The following is a 14,622-nucleotide window of genomic DNA, read 5'->3' on the forward strand; positions in this document are numbered from 1 at the left end:
CCTTCAAATATTTTTTGTACGTTACTTTTATAATGTCTATATTCCTTACCTTTTCTAAGATATCCATGAGAGAATAGCATAGATAATAAAATGTCTCACTTAGCAAACTAATTCTCACTAGAAATCCATTATCATACAGAATCTAGAAAAGAGGATATACTAGTGGTCTTGTCCCTATATATAATATGACTGATATACAGAAATCAGCTGATTAACAGATCAGTCTATTAAATCACTATAATAGGCTTGCAACTCCATTCCCAATTTGTCTTTAGGAAGACTGAAGTTCTCCCTATTTAAGTGACATTAGTTGGTTCACATCAAGGGCTATTTAAAATTTTTTCTCTAATGGACACAGATTTTGAAAGCATTTATTACCCAATAGTTTTACTGTATACCAATCATACCTCAATAAAATGGTCAAAGTTAGGCTAAAAAAGTGGTTTTATTATTTTTTTCCAGTTTTTTTAAATGAACTGAACACTTGTCAGAACTTTTTTTCTTTTTTGCCAGTCCTGAGGCTTAGACTCAGGGCCTGAGCACTGTCCCTGGCTTCCTTTTGCTCAAGGCTAGCACTCTACCATTTGAGCCACAGCGTCACTTCTGGCTTTTTCTGTTTATGTGGTACTGAGGAATCGAACCCAGGGATTCATGCATGCTAGGCAAGCACTCTATCACGAAGCCACATTCCTAGCCCCACATGTCAGAACTTTCAATCAACAGAGAACAACAAAAAAAAAGTGTCCACAAACTAGATACAAGTCCAAGTAAAACCAAAAAGCTTGGTTACTTAGCCTGTGCAGTACTATGTGGAAATAGATCTTTCTAAAGACTTTGAAGACCTCTGTTACAATCTTTCCAGACACCTAAAAGTCTAGTGAGCCCAGGTTAGGAATCACTGGTAATCAGTTCATCATGTGTTCATTCTGTCTGATGAAAGTTAAACTATCTAACATCAGTGCTGCCCTCCTTCGCTTTCACTTCAGTTGACTTTGAATGGTCCTAACTTATTCTGCTTGCAAGACTTCTCCGGCTGTGTGTTCTCCTATCAGAAAGGACAAATGCCTTAGCTGTAGAAATGTTTCACAGCAATTACTACTTTAAAAAATATTACTTTTAGATTTCTAATAGAAATGTAGCCAGAAACTCTGTCACAAACATGATAATCATAAAACTTAAGTCAGACACTAGAGGGAACCAATCAAAAGGTTACCATTCTGGATGCCATCCTACTACTTCAGCTTATCACCACCATTTGATATTAGATTTCAAAAGGCTGTTGCTATACTAAAGTCTCTTTTGTTTGCATGCTTACACTTAATTGTTGATTTGAGGGAAGTCAGGTCACTTTATCTTGTCTAAATAGTTCATTATTTCAAGCATCACAGGCAACAGTCAAGGTTTGGAAACATGTGCTATGTACCAGTAGAATATAAAAGCATCAGCTGAGATTGGAGATACATCCTGACATAGCAAACTCTTATATTAGTATTTCCCACAATTTAACTTAACATGTATCATTACAAGCAGCTTAGTTCCAATTCTAGATTCAGCAATACAACAAATACATAGAAACAAAGAACCCATGGGTCTTTGGCAGACAAAATTATCACTACAAATTAAGAAAATGTTTAAAGTAAATAGTTTGTAAGGGCAAGTATTATCAAATGAACAAGGAAGAAATTATAAAAGAAAGCAATAAATTTACCTTTCATGCCTATTGTATAGTCAAATCTGTAAAATTAAATTCCCAAAGATACATCCTCTTTTTTCATTTATTCTCTAGAACTGACAATCAATTCCTGATCATTCCTTTATTACATTAGGAAGAGTTTTGGGAGAACTGAAATAAGTCTTGAAACAGTTTTTCATTCCCCAAACGGATCCCAAGCCATATTAGAGTAAAAACACACATGCACATCTCTAACTGATTTAGGCAAAACCAAAAATTGTCACTCAAAGAACCACATCACTATACGTGTAACAAAAGTTCCTTCTCTTCAGTAAGATTATCTCATTTCTCCACATTAAGTTTACCTATCTCAAGTGCCAAAACCTTGGGTCAATATAAAGCTGAACATGTTAGGCTAATTTCAATTCTCCTCCTCCCCCACTGCAGTCAGTGTTCTTTGGTAAATGAAGAGTAAAAAAAAAAAATCAAGTTAAAAGGCAAACATGCACATACATTCTGAATCATGTTTTAGCCAAAAGATAGTTAAAAGAAGAAAGAAAAACTGAAAAATAATTAAAATTTGGAAATCCGATACAACATTTAAAATTGAAGGATAGGTAAGAGTTAGAAACATACACAAAGGAATTACTTCTCCTTTCCTGCTCTCCAAATGAACACAAAATTATTTCCACTCAGTAAAAAGCTACATATTTCACACTGCATTTTAAAAGGTCATAATCCAAAAGTCTACTTTGGTCACAGAGCTTAAACCTAGAACCCAGGTATTGTCGCTGAGCTTTTTTGCTCAAGGCTGGTTGCTCTACCACTTTGAGTCACAGCTCCACTTCTGGTTTCAGCTGGTTAATTGGAAATAAGAGTCTCACAGACTTTCCTGCCTGGGCTGGCTTCAAACCGAAATCCTCAGATCTCAGCATCCTCAGTAGCTAGTATTACAATCATGAGCCACCAGTGCCTGGCTAGGTATTATTTTTAAAAAATTTTTCTGAAGTAGTTACTTTTAACAATGCCAAAAAGCTGAAAATAAAAAAACTAAGAAATTATCAGGCAAGCATGATTACAAATACAGAATAATGCGTGCTGTTTTTTTCTGAATAACTCTATATAACTTGCACATGTAATTCTTCCATAATTTTAATGTGCATTAAAAAATTAAGAAAGTATAAAAACCGATAGACTCTCTTGGTCCTATATCTAATTTTGTGGATTCTCAAAGAGATTTTATTTCTTCTCTAAGAAATTTCTTTTCTGGCTCATGTTCTACTCTCTGGAATACTTTTCTCAAAGTGAAACTGAGTCAGATAATGTTTTTATAAAAAAGATATTCTGCTGATAAATCCAATATGCCCTGTATGTTCTGACCCATCTTTTAAATTCACAATGCACGTGAGTATATGAGGTCCTGAGGAAAACAGGTCACTTGTTTTATCTACCTCCTCTTTTCCTACAACCCTTTCTTGGACCAATCCTTGATCGATTAATTCACAGAACACAACGGAAGGAAATGGCCTTCTATAACTGTTTTACAAGTGCCATATAACACTTGGCATTCTGTAACAAGATTAGCAGAAAACTTGTTCCTATGTTATCATTTTCAAACCTTTCACAAAAAGGAAAAACTTTCAAAAATCTTTCAAGACTACCATTAGAAGAATTCTGTTTCACACTTACCTTCCTATAATGCTTGTCACCACTTTCGGATCCATGATCTGTTGCTCTAAATGCTGTCTCTCCAGGTGAACCTTGAAGAGAAATGGGGAATCCTCTAAATTCTCCAGTATTGCCAATAGCTTGAATTCCAAATCATGTCTAATCATTAAAGAATAAATAAGGAGAAGGAGGTAGAGAAGAGATAAGTATGTAGCTCAGTGGTTGAGTGCTGTATGTTGGAGCCTAGGTTGAAATCTCCTGCATGGCAAAAAACAAACCAAGAAGGTGTGGTGATACACACCAGTAGCCACAGCACCTGGAAGGTTGCAGCATGAGGACAGAGCTCCAGGGGTGGGCTACATAATGAGGTCCTGACTCCAAAAGAGAATATAAATGAATTCCAAAGCAACTCAAGTTCAAAGCACCAAATCACTTTTTATCTTAAGAAAACTACTAGCAACTTATTTACAAGTTGGTATTTTTTGTTTTTATGTTACAGCACATTTACCTGTTAACAACGTGTAACTAAAAATTATGAGAAAATATAATCTTTGATAGGCTTACATTTTACAAGAAAGTTCTTAGGGTTTATACAAGTAACACTGCCATCAGACTACTAAAAATTTAAAATGTCAATTATGACAGGGCAGATGAGACAAACTAAAATTACTTTTCATTCAATTATAAAAAACAATTAGATCTATTTCAAAAAAATGTTTACTTTTAATAGCTTTAATTTTAAACATACATATTTGGGAACTTTTGTTCTTTCACAAAATAATCATTTTATTATTCCTACCTAAAGGACAATGAGTTTGCCTAATGTAATTCTGAAGTTTTAAAATTTAGCATAAGCAGCATTATAAATTTGGTCTGTAATTATGTTTGCAAGTAGTTTATTAGAAGCATTCAGAAGGCATGTTAAGGTCAGCAAAAATGTCTGTTTACACACCTAACAAGAGAAGTAGGTCAGAAGCTTCTATGACTTCACTAACCAATTTGTGACCTGTGAAAAATCAGCAGAAGGGGAAATAAAAATGTAAACTTTAATAGGAATGATCAAGTAAAGATGTCTGTGTTCTCAGACCTATATCACAATAAGGTAATAATTGGGCAAATATAGCAGACTAATGTTAAAAATTCAATTCATATGGTTCATAACAATTAAGTTTTTTTTTGAAAAATTACCATTTTGCCGCCAATGAACTATGAAAAGCAAATACATAGGAAGTCTCATCTACTTGTCAAGAACAAGTGATATTTATTTCCTGTTTGACTAAATGCCAAGTATACATTTCCTTATAAGTTTCCACTGTCTTGGGCCAAGCAGTGAATTACTATTTCACACAATGGCTGCATGATGCAAAGATTAAAACTATTCAACAAATAAAAATTCAACAAAATGTCATGTTTATCACTTTTTAAAATGTTTTTCATTTGTACTAAATGTTTAATTTAAAAGATAAAAATAGGCAAATATGTATGTGCATATATGTGTGTATATGTACATATGTGTGTATGTGTATGTATATATATACATATATATATATTCTCACCACCCACACTTCTGTGTCTCTTAAATCTTTAAATGAGATCAAAGAGGCCACTTCATACCTGTGGTGAAAAAGTCTTTCAATAAGCTGAGGCTTTCAACAATCTTGTCAAGGTCTGGTGCTAACTTTGCAAGGTCTTCTGAGTTAGGAAGGGCTTTTTGAATTTTCTCTGGAAAAAAAAAAAAAACCAGAATACATGAACAGTCACAATTACTCTTAAGAGTATGTGTCAAATACTGAAGTATTACCTTGCTTATTCCTCACAGCAGCCCTACAAAGTATCTACCACTGTCAATCACATTTACAGATGAGGACCTGGGGTACAAAGGCAAGAAGTGAGCGACTCAGCTTCAGAGAGCAGGTCTCAGCCACTATACTGAGACACTGGCAAACATAAGAAGGTAAAAAGTATTCTTCAGGTATATTATAAAAACAATGTCAAAGCGTGCTTTCCCTAAAGATCCCTTTATCAGCAGAGCATTATCTGTCAGAAGTGCTATAGGACAGGCGGAGGTAGATGGTAGCTCACCTATAATCCTAGCTACTCAGGAGGCTGAGATCTAAGGATCACGGTTCAAAACCAACTTGGGCATGAAAATCTGTGACTCTTATCTCCAATTAATCACCCCAAAAGCCAGAAGTGGAGCTGTGGCTCAAGTGGTAGAACTCTAGCCTTGAGTTGATAAAGCTCAGGGGCAACACTCTGGCTTTGAGTTCAAATGCCAGGACTGGCACCAAAAAAAAGTGCTATAATTAAGTACATGTAGAGATTAGTTCTACCTTCATATACCTTGCGTAAGAAATTAGATAATGCCTTTATATCTAACCTGAGTAAATAACAAAGACTGCTCTAAAAAAAATACTGCAGTGGGTTCCTAGCAATCAGTTATCAAATATATCTTTTCCTCAATTATTATTATTATTATTATTATTTTGGCCAGTCCTAGGGCTTGAACTCAGGGCCTGAGCACTGTCCCTGGATTCTTTTTGCTCAAGGCTAGCACTCTACTGCTTGAGCCACTTCTGGCCTTTTCTACATATGTGGTGCTAAGGAATCGAACTTAGGGCTTCATGTATACAAGGCAAACACTCATGCTACCAGGCCATATTCCCAGCCCTGTTCCTCAATTATTTTTTTTTAAAAGGTAGAGGAAGTATTTTACTAAGGAGAAAAACCACCTTAGATACTAACAGATTTAAGAAACTTGGCTACAAAAAGTAGAAGTAATTAAAGTACCCACTCCAAGGGGCACAGGTTAGGTGAGGCAGGTTGCCCTGCGCCAGGCTGAAAATGTTGTCTAGACAGGCTAAGTGCAAAACTGCAATCCCGACCAAATACATTATGCCACAGAAGATAAGATGCCAATGTACATGTCTGGATGACTATACATCTTTTAAAAAGGAAACTAAAATACAGACACATGCAAATAACAAGTACAACTAAATGAAAACACTTTGTAAAGATGGCGATAGCTTTGTTAAAATGATTGGGTATATTTTAATACAAATTTCTCTCCTACCCTACTACTCTGATTGTTGAAAATTTTATTATATATTATGCTCAAAAAGTTAAGAAACAACTTCAACACAACTATTTCAGTTTCCTAGAGAAATAATCTAAAAATGAATTGAATGTCGGTGATACAAACCAAAATCAATATATTCATCAATTTCCCATACAATGTCAGGTATAATCCATTTATAGTCACTAAGGTCTGGTATCATATCTCTCCACTGATCAAAAGTCTAAAAAATAAGAAAAAAATGTCAATCAGATACTGTGAGTACCATAGAGATTTGTAAAAAGAAACAAAAATTCCTTATGTTAATTAAAACATTAATCTATGAAAGTACAATATATCATAAGTAAAACTTGTAAAAAAAATAACCCAAATTATGTGGCCTCAGTTCTTTTTCAAAAATAAAGTGACAAGCATATAAAATACATAAATACTCCTCTACTACATACCAAATGTAATTTGACATTAAACAACAGACTGGAGGACAGGACATGGCCCTGTGAGTATGCCATTTAATTTTCCTATCTTTGCTACTAAATGGCAAACCTCTAAACCAAACATCAGTGTTCTCATGGCCCAAAGCTCCTTTTTCTAAGCAATTTTTATCTCCAATAATTAGAACTAAGATTCAGAAGGCATTTTCCTATTACTGTCATTACAACAATCTAGCACATGGTAAATACATACAATAAATGTTTAAACATCCAATTACATTTTATTATGCTAAAGAAAAATTACCTGTGCTATAAAAATGTAAAACAATTGTGCTGGAATAAGTGGAAAACCAATAAGGAAGTTAAACTCACCTTTTTGGCTGTATAGCCACCCCCAACAGCAGATCCTAGTATGAGATACCGAAGTCTTAGGAGTCGTGCTGCTAACCTAGCAGGCCAGAAATTCCTGTGAGGCTGGTAGACATATTTAACTGGAGAAAGTTTCAATTTACGTAAAGGTAAGTTGGTTAGAGAAGAGAATTGCTGAAATGATGTTCTCAGTTGGGGTCCTTGAAGCTTTAAGGTAGGACAATGTGAATGAGAAATACTTCGTGAAGCCAGATGCAGTTTTGGGAGTGGTAAACTTCCTTTTGTCCCAGAGCTGTGTTTCACCAAGGACTGGCAGACCTCACTGAAAGAAAAGTATGGGAAAAAGATCAGACATAGTAACAATGCAAAGAACATGACAATAAGAAAGGGTAGTGCACACATGCATATGGGCCCCACCACAATATATCACACAATGTTTGTCATTACCCATGTAATGCTGCAGCATGTGCTACCTATTCAGTTCTGCTAACAACGCTGTCAAGAACCCTGCAGTATCATCCTCACTTTCCAGATGAAGAAAATGTGTCAAAAAGACATAAACACGGATGTAAGAAACAATGGTGGAATTCAAATTCAGGCAGATGGATTTCTGACCTTGCACTGGAGGAATTCCAGGACTGAGTTTAGCCCTACAAAGCTTCTGCTTTCATTTTTTTCCCCATATGTTTTGTTTTGTTTTGTTTTTGCCAGTCCTGGGGCTTGAACTCAGGGCCTGAGCATTGTCCCTGAGCTTCTTTTTGCTCAAGGCTAGCATTCTACCACTTGAGCCAAAGTGTCACTTCCGGCTTTTTCTATATATGTGGTGCTGAGGAATAAAACCCACGGCTTCATGTATACGAGGTAAGAACTTTACCACTAGGCCATATTCCCAGCCCCTCTGCTTTCATTTTTTTCCCCTCTTTTGTTTCCAATTCCTAAAGTTTCTATTTCCCTAATGGTGACATCAGGTGCTGGTGGCTTATTCCTGCAATCCTAGCTACTCAGGAGCCTGAGGAGTGAGGATCACAGTTCAAAGCCAGATTAGGCAGACAAATCTGAGAGATGCATATTTTCAGTTAACCAGCAAAAAGCTAGAAGTGAAGGCCTGGCTCAAATGGAAGAGAATAAGCTTTGAGCGGAAAAGACAAGTAAGAGCATGAAGTCCTGAGTTCAAACTTCAGTATCAGCACTAAAGAAAAAAATTATGAGGCAGAGGCAGGGCAGAGTAGTCCAGTATTTTACATGAGTAATTACAAGTAAAATGACCTTTGCTCTTTCCATGTGTTCCTAGGAAGAGGGAACTAAGGCAAAGCAAATCCTAGTACTTAGAAATGCCTTTACAGCTTCCAATTGAAAAGGTAAGTGCTAGTACAAGAGCGGACTGTTTTTTACACGGTCTCCTTGAGATACAGGTAAGAGAACGAAAAGTGAAGTAACTGAGATTTACTGGAGCAGCATTTAATGGAAGGGTACTTGGATCAAAATTGTCTCTGGAAGCTGAGCAATCTGTCAGGAAAAAGCATGTATCTGGGGCAATGGGTCTGGGACTTCCAAGAGAGAGTATCCAACACTACTAGCATTTGTAAGGAGCTCAGTTCACCTGTCTATTCCCTAAAAGCCCTAAAACAAGGCCTGCTAGTTGATACAATATACCTAAAACACAGATTGCTCTGTCAGACTTTCATTCAGGAGTAACCTGAACAAGGTACCTGCATCAATCATTAATCCTTTATACCCAGACTCTTGTAGAAAACCAGCAAGTCTTAAGACGAGGACCAGAATAAAGAACATTATGAGTCCTAGAGAAAGGGAAGACATTATTTATTAGTATTGTTATGAGAATTCCTGAAAGTATTTCAAACATCAAGAGTACATTATTTTCAAAAATATCAAAGGCCAATACAAAATGGGTGCAGTGGCTCATGCCTGTAATTCTATCTATTCAAGAAGTTGAGTGTAGAAGGATGGCATTTGAGGATAGCCTGGACAAAAAGTATGTGAGACTCCTACCTCAACCAATAGTTGACACAGTGATATATATCTATGATCCCAGGAAGATCATGAAGATCATAGTTTCAGGTCATTTCTGGCAAAAAAGTTAACAAGACCCCATCTCAATAGAAAAAAATGAAAAAAAAAATACAGTTTAGAGGATTACATGTTTTAAAGTCTTTTTTTTTTTAAGAGCATGGTCAATATTAAAAGTGTAGTCCATGGAAACTAAAGTTGCAAATACACACTATCTATCTACTTACCTATCTATCTACTGATATATGAAATTCCCTAGAATGTAGAATTAAGGAAGTAAAATAGTTAACATGAAAGAGAACCTAAGTGGTACAGAAGAGCAATATCTCAAGTCAACAGAAGGAGGTGGGAGGAATGAAACTATGGGATATAGAAAATGACCAACTGGGATTCAGGAAGAAAGCTCCAAAGTTTGTAGATGCGACAAGTTTTGTGCTGTACTCTATATAAGATTGCATTAGAGTAGACTCATATGTAGACAGCTAATTAGTACAGAGGTACACATATATAATTTAAAAATAAATGCATATACACATTTGGGGTAAATGTATACATATACATTCTGTATTTTTTTTGACATATGAAGGATATACATTCATGAGTATAAAAGATCAAGCTAAGAGGATTGCTATTCATTTAAATGGTGTCCAAAAAGAAAGGGAATGACAAAGCAATGGAAGAAAATAAAGACATAGGGTAGAAAAAATTTTCAAGACAAAAGAAATCGAATGCATTAATAGAAAGGTCCACTGAATGTCAAAGACTTGAAATGTAAGATAAAAGATGAAATTAAGATCTGAAAAACTTTTGTGAAGACAAAAATAAACTTCTAAATTCAATGAGAAGTAAAAATCAAATGTGATGCAAGAAAAGATCTCCCAGAAATATAGTCTCTTGCTCCACCATCTTTTAGCCTATACAATTCTCCTATATGCAATTTCTTTTTCATTAATTTTACCCATGTTTATTACATCCAAATAGATGCTCAAGAGCATGTATTTATAACCGTATGTACAAAATATTTATGCTCCCATCTATTGAAGAGCAGGAACAACCTGTATTGCTTCATAACATGCAGAGAAATAACAGAAAAAGACAATCCCAGAGCTTAGGGGTTTTTGACTTTCCCCATGCCATTTTCTTCTGGAAGGTAAATTGTGCTAGTAGCATGAAGTATTTCTAAGCCATGACACTGTGGAATCTGTATCTTCAGAAACAACTTAATGAAACACCATACAATTAAGCAAACAAGCAACAAGTCAGTAAAAATTATGTTAGATTTTTTTTTTTTTTTTTTGCCAGTCCTGGGGCTTGGACTCAGGGCCTGAGCACTGTTCCTGGCTTCTTCTTGCTCAAGGCTAGCACTCTGCCACTTGAGCCACAGCGCCACTTCTGGCCATTTTCTGTATATGTGGTGCTGGGGAATTGAACCTAGGGCCTCATGTATACGAGAGACGAGGCAAGCACTCTTGCCACTAGGCCATATCCCCAGCCCCTAGATTGTTTTTAAACTCAATTTTTAAGAGGTTTTCCTACACAATTTAGTTGATCCAATAGGGTATTATATTTTCTACCTAATTTTCTTTTTTTTAATTTCAGGAAATTTAGATGTTTCCTCTATTACACATTAAGGAGTAAACATATACACATATATAATATAAAAAACCAGGGCTGTCAATTTATACCCCAAATTCCGTGAGATTAAAAAAATAACTATATTGTAACTCTGCCAGTTCTTCTGCTTTGGGACTCTAATTAATCTGCAAACAAACAAACAACGGATTCAATTCTTCACAAAGACTTCAAATAATCTACACCACTTAAAAAGTTCTGGAGAAATTCAAGATCGATGTTTAGAGAAGGAGATGATTCATGAAAATTAAATTTTCTTGGTCTCGCTTGAGGCATATTACTTCTTAACCTTGAAAATTATCCAAGATGATTAGAACAAATTATGCATGTCACATTTAATAATATAATACTATATATGTATGTCCGTGTGTGTGTGTGTGTGTGTGTGTGTGTGTGTGTGTGTGTGTGTGTGTGTGTGTGTGTGTATTGAGCCACGGAAACAGAAAGACTTGTATGATTTCAAAACCAGGATTAAATCAAATCAGGGCAATAACGACAGTGTGATTGGAAAGATGGTGCCACACTCTCCACTGTGTGTCTAAAAAGTAAATAAATCTCCTTCCACAAACTTGAAAAGAACTGCTGTGACGAGGGCATCCCTAAACAGTATCCACCCAGTGTGTCGCAGCGTCCCAGCTGTGGATCAGACTCCAATCAGAGGGTCAGGGAAAGGCGCAGAGGCCCCCTTCACCCGGCAGAAGAGCTCTGGCACGTGAAGGTGCAATGTGCATATGGAGTGGAGGTGGACGACACACAATGTGTTAAAAAAAAAAAAAAAAGAAACGCCTCGGGGAACGATACAAGGACAGAGCCAGGCAAGAGAGGGGGAGAGTAACGACAGCAGTAGCTAGGGGCAGAGTTTTAATAGCAGAGTCACCGGGTATAAAGGCCAGGGACACAAGGACAACAGATAGGAGCCAAGATTTTCGAATCGGACAGGGCCAGGACGCGAATTCGGCTCTACTCAGCAACTAATCCCAGTCAGTTTCTCCTCGAGAGTATCCAGGACTTCTCAAGCCGCCCTCGGTCTAGCCTCGGGGTTACCTGAGCATTCCGCAAGCGCTGCTGGGCGACAGTGTTCTCTCAGAAACAAGGAATAACGGGGCCGGGCGGGAGGCTGCACTTACCAGGCCAAGGCGGCCCGACGTAGTCGCCACATCCCGTGGGCTGAGAGGTCACACTGGCGCCCAGATGGCCACGTGGGCACCCCCGTGTCGGCCCCAGTCCCGCTTCGGCTCCGGGAGTGACCCAGGAAGAGGACCCCGGCAACAAGGGCACCCGGCAATAGCCGAGTCCCTCCCAATGGCTCATGGACTTCCGCAAAGGCCTGTCCGGCACCCGTATTCAGTCCGACACTGAAATAAGCACGCCACCCATGCTAGATAGGCGGCACAAACGGTCCGCTCAGGTCTGGCGCAAGCGCCTAGAGCCTCAGGGCTGGCCCACTGCACTACGCTTCTCCCCGCCCACCTATCCTCACCCCGCCCACTCCACCATCGCCCCGCCCACCCCGTCCTCAAAATTGTTTTTTTAAATTAGAATTCTGAATTCCAACTTCTCAAATTAAAGAATGAATCGTGAGCTGGGCGCTGGTGGATTACGCCTGCAATACTAGCTACTCTGGAGGCTGAAATCTCAGGTTGACAATTGAAAGCCAACCCGGGCAGAGAAGTTTGAGACTGTATCTACAGTTAGCCAGAAAAAACAGGGATGGAGGTGTGACTCATGTGGCAGAGTGCAAAAACTAAGAGGTGGTGCTTAGGCCCTGAGTTCAAGCACCAGTACTGGCTTGCGCGCGTACGCACACACGGAAGGGGACTGGGGAGAGGAAGGTAGAAGAGGGAAGGGAAGGGGAGGAGATATGGACTGGTAGGATGTTTGTACTGACAGAGCATGAAGGAGACCCAATACAAAATGAAGACAAAAAAAGTCTTTGAACAGAGTCATTGAATAAGCCAAATTGTCATTCCTTTGTTCATCTTTGTTTAAAATGACTTTCACATCCTAGCAGCAATTATGGGAGGCACAGTATGGAGTTATGGGTGGGATGGGTATTTCTGAATCTCAGATCAAATCTGAAAGGGACTCAGGTCATTTAAGCCAGCTTTTGGTTTGGAATAAGCATGGGTAATTTATGAAGGTTAAATGACTTTGTTCACTTATTCCTTGGCTAACTTTCAGGTGAATTTTAACCCAATTTATTTGACATGGTCCTTGTAGATGTCTCCCGTGGAGAGTGAGAAGTTAGGGATTTCCTCAATTTCTCCTAGTGGAGAGAGATGTCCAGTGTACTCTTTCCCCTTTAAGTTAAAAAGAACAATCTCTGAAGGCTAATAATTCTTAATAGGCAGGAGGTTAATAAGCACAGATACTGGATTCTAGACCCAGCTTGATACTGAGTCATGGCTGCGACTGGCTCCAGAATTTCTGTTGGCTTACTGAATACCTACTGCCTACAGGCCATCTTAAATGAAGCAAGAGGTGAGCTCTTTCATCCTTACTCTTTTCTGTGCTAGGTGGGGAAGGAGAACCATATGGTCTTGAAGATAACTCTCTGAAGTATTTGTGAGGGTAGTTAGTGAGTAACATGACCCTCAAGCCTTAGTGTGAAACATAATGCATGCTACTTTGGCAGGGATGAGAACACAATGGCCTCTTCAAGTCTTAAGGTAATATTAATTTTTTACTTCTTTTGGTTTTCTTTTTCCTGGTAACAGGGCAAAAATTACTGAAAAGCCCTATTTCTAACACACACACACACACACACACACACACACACACACACCATGACATTTCTCTTTAGCTTTTCTTTTCTTTTTATGAGCTGGTAGGTGCTGCCATAGCCAGCAAAATGGCATTGCTTGAGTGTGTGTGCACACAAGTGTGCACACTTTTAGGTGCTGGCTGCTTCTTGTTACTGCCTCCTACTTCTCTGCAACTCCTATGAACAACATGTTATATATAAAGGCACTTATTTTTATTTAATTCTATGGAGTTTGGTTTCTATAGTTCCTGCTGTCAGAGGTCCCTTCTTCCTTTCTCTCATCCCACATCTAGGCTATTCTTTTTTTAAAGTCTCAATATAAAGATAAAAGGAGAAAAAAATACGTTTTCTCTTAAAATACCAGAAGGCCTGAGAACATCAAGCGTCTATTCTTACATGTAAAAACATTTCAGGAGCCAAGTAGTAATGCTCTCCTTTATACATCCTGGTCTTCATTAGTAGCTCAGATACTTTCTTTTAAAGACTTCTTGAGGTTAGACACAGCAAGGTCAGGAACATTTATTAGCATGCTTGTAGTTTAATTTGTCTTTGTAAAATCCAGACCCAAAAGGAGCCATTATGTCTATCAATGTGAGAAAATGGAAGACTTAGAGGCTCAGATGTCTGTAAAACTATGAGAAAAAAACCCAAACACGTTTTTCCCCCATGAGATCACAACTATACAGGTAAATTATGTAGTGTTGAAAGAATGCAGTTTATGGCATTATTCAATGAACACTCCCACCGTCTTCATTTATGTTACATATTTCACCTGGGAAAGTATTTAATAATGAACTCCGATGACAAGCAGGGTCAGGGAAGGACTTAGCAAAAATAATAGATCATAAGTGGGAGGGAGTACTCCTTTTTAAGGCTGGTACTCAGGTCTGGGCACTGTCTCTTAACTTTTTCACTTGAGTCTGGCACTCTACCGCTTGAGCCATAGTTCCAGTTCAGATTTGTTTTTTTTTCTTCTAATTAA

At 37.8% G+C, this 14,622-nt stretch overlaps 2 protein-coding genes across 6 annotated transcripts in view; one reads left to right on the forward strand and one right to left on the reverse strand.

Moving 5' to 3' along the window:
* Positions 1 to 12,223, reverse strand: part of Opa1 (OPA1 mitochondrial dynamin like GTPase) — a 74,324-nt gene extending 62,101 nt beyond the window's left edge. The window contains exons 1-6 of one of the 5 annotated variants that reach the window (XM_048346931.1): positions 12,004 to 12,216; positions 7,220 to 7,538; positions 6,543 to 6,639; positions 4,955 to 5,062; positions 4,293 to 4,346; positions 3,362 to 3,432 (exon numbers count right to left, since the gene is read on the reverse strand). In XM_048346931.1, coding sequence (XP_048202888.1) covers positions 3,362 to 3,432; positions 4,293 to 4,346; positions 4,955 to 5,062; positions 6,543 to 6,639; positions 7,220 to 7,538; positions 12,004 to 12,035 — 681 coding nt within the window. In that variant the 5' untranslated portion in view covers positions 12,036 to 12,216. Of the gene's footprint in view, positions 1 to 3,361; positions 3,433 to 4,292; positions 4,347 to 4,954; positions 5,063 to 6,542; positions 6,640 to 7,219; positions 7,539 to 12,003 lie in introns of all 5 variants that reach the window. The other 4 variants (XM_048346934.1, XM_048346933.1, XM_048346935.1 and 1 more) reach the window with 4 other exon arrangements.
* Positions 12,068 to 14,622, forward strand: part of Atp13a4 (ATPase 13A4) — a 160,232-nt gene continuing 157,677 nt past the window's right edge. Inside the window, exon 1 of the mRNA XM_048345836.1 lies at positions 12,068 to 12,216. Coding sequence (XP_048201793.1) covers positions 12,068 to 12,216 — 149 coding nt within the window. The remainder of the gene's footprint in view (positions 12,217 to 14,622) is intronic.

This window comes from Perognathus longimembris, chromosome 5 (assembly GCF_023159225.1).
Source record: "Perognathus longimembris pacificus isolate PPM17 chromosome 5, ASM2315922v1, whole genome shotgun sequence".
Lineage (NCBI taxonomy): Eukaryota > Metazoa > Chordata > Mammalia > Rodentia > Heteromyidae > Perognathus > Perognathus longimembris.